Source organism: Corvus kubaryi, unplaced genomic scaffold (assembly GCF_017639235.1).
Source record: "Corvus kubaryi isolate FWS band 111438036 unplaced genomic scaffold, C.kubaryi_AGA036_p1.0 36745, whole genome shotgun sequence".
Taxonomy (NCBI): Eukaryota; Metazoa; Chordata; class Aves; order Passeriformes; family Corvidae; genus Corvus; species Corvus kubaryi.
In genome coordinates, this window is record NW_024580936.1 from 3,482 (window position 1) to 5,343 (window position 1,862).

The window sequence follows — 1,862 nt, forward strand, 5'->3', positions numbered from 1 at the left end:
CACAACCCCACAGAGCTCTGTGACACTGGAATGCCACTCCTGAAGGGACAGGGACACCTGGGATTCATCCAGAGCCTGGTGAAAGCCTGCAGGAGACAGGGGACACTGGAATGCCACCCTGATGCCACCCTGATCCAAACCTTGCCCCCCAGAGCTCTGTGGGAGCTGAACCAGCCCTCTGGGGCAGGATGGGCAAGCTCCATGCCAGGGAAAAGCAGAACGAGGGATTTGTACCAATTTCCAGGCCAAAGGGAAGCCGAGAGCAGGAAGAGCAGCAAGCAGAGGCTGCTGGCCTGGCACGGGGCAGTGCCAGTGTGGAGAGAGGGGTTCCCACAGGGCTGTGGGGAAACCCACGGGATTCCACGGTGCTGGAGGGACTTTTCCTCTCCCGACATCCCACACAAACCCAACGCAAACAACTCATGGAATCAGGGAGTGCTTTGGGGTGGAAGGGACCCTAAAGCTCATCCTGCTCCAGCAGGGACATCTTCCCCAAGACCAGGTTGTTCCAACCTCCAGGGATCCAGGGACACCCAATATTTCTTCTCAATATCCCATTAAACCTGCACTTGGAACCCTGGAATAGTTTGAGTTGGAAGGGACCCTAAATCCCATCCCAACCCATCCCACCCCAACCCATCCCACCCCTGCCATGGGCAGGGACATTTTCCCCTATCCCAGATGGCTCCAGCCTGGCCTTGGGCACCTCCAGGGATCCAGGGGCAGCCACAGCTGCTCTGGCAATTCCAGCCCAGCCCCTCCCCACCCTCATTCCTTCCCAAGATCCCATTTCAATCTCCCCTTTCCCACTGGGAAGCCGTTCCCTGTGTCCTGTCCCTCCATGCCTTGTCCCCAGTCCCTCTGCAGCTCTCCTGGAGCCCCTTCAGGCCCTGCAAGGGGCTCGAGCTCTCCTCTGGGCAACCTCGCCACCCTCACAGGCAAAAATCCCATCCCAAAATCCCATCCGAAGCAGCCCACGGGATCCTGGAACGGTTTGGGGTGGAAGGAACCTTAAATCCCATCCCACTGAATCCCCTTCAATCGCCTTCCCCTGTCCCAGGGCGCTCCAGCCCGGCCTGGGGCACTCCCAGGGATCCAGGCATGGCCACAACCCCTCTGGGAATTCCCTCCCAGCCAGGAATTCCTTCCCAAAATCCACATCAACCCACGCAAACCCAGTGCTCACCGTGTCTCTTCAGCGAGGAGGAGGAGGATGAAGAAGAGGAGGATGAGGAGGAGGCGGCCGGCGGCTTCCTCAGGCTGCTCCTCCTGGGGCCGGGATGAGCCGGGTCCGGAGCCAGGAGGGGCCCGGGCCCCTGCGGCCCTGAGGGAGCGCTGGTCACTCACAGCCCCCGGGGCTGCCCCGGCACCCGCTGGTCACTCACAGCCCCCGGGGCTGCCCCGGCACCCATCGGTCACTCACAGCCCCCGGGGCTGCCCTGGCACCCATTGGTCACTCACAGCCCCCGGGGCTGCCCTGGCACCCGCTGGTCACTCACAGCCCCCGGGGCTGCCCCGGCACCCGCTGGTCACTCACAGCCCCCGGGGCTGCCCCGGCACCCGCTGGTCACTCACAGTACCCGGGCACCCCCCAGCCCCAGTGACCCCCACGGGCCCAGGGCAAGTGAGAGCCCAACACCCCACGGAGCTGCTCCAGAGGTTCCAACAGCTGGATCTGACCCCAGGGAGCCGCCCCAGAGGCTCCAACAGCTGGATCCGACCCCCTGGAGCTGCCCCGGAGGCTCCAACAGCTGGATCCGACCCCAGGGAGCTGCCCCAGAGGCTCCAACAGCTGGATGTGACCCCACAGAGCCGCTCCAGAGGCTCCAACAGCTGGATGTGACCCCAGGGAGCTGCCCCGG

At 63.7% G+C, this 1,862-nt stretch overlaps 1 protein-coding gene across 1 annotated transcript in view; it reads right to left on the reverse strand.

The window, feature by feature from the left end:
- CUNH2orf42 (chromosome unknown C2orf42 homolog) overlaps positions 1-1,862 on the reverse strand; it is a gene marked incomplete at its 3' end in the record, with an annotated part of 7,621 nt that overhangs the window by 3,067 nt on the left and 2,692 nt on the right. The window contains exon 4 of the mRNA XM_042020070.1: positions 1,187-1,324. Coding sequence (XP_041876004.1) covers positions 1,187-1,324 — 138 coding nt within the window. The remainder of the gene's footprint in view (positions 1-1,186; positions 1,325-1,862) is intronic.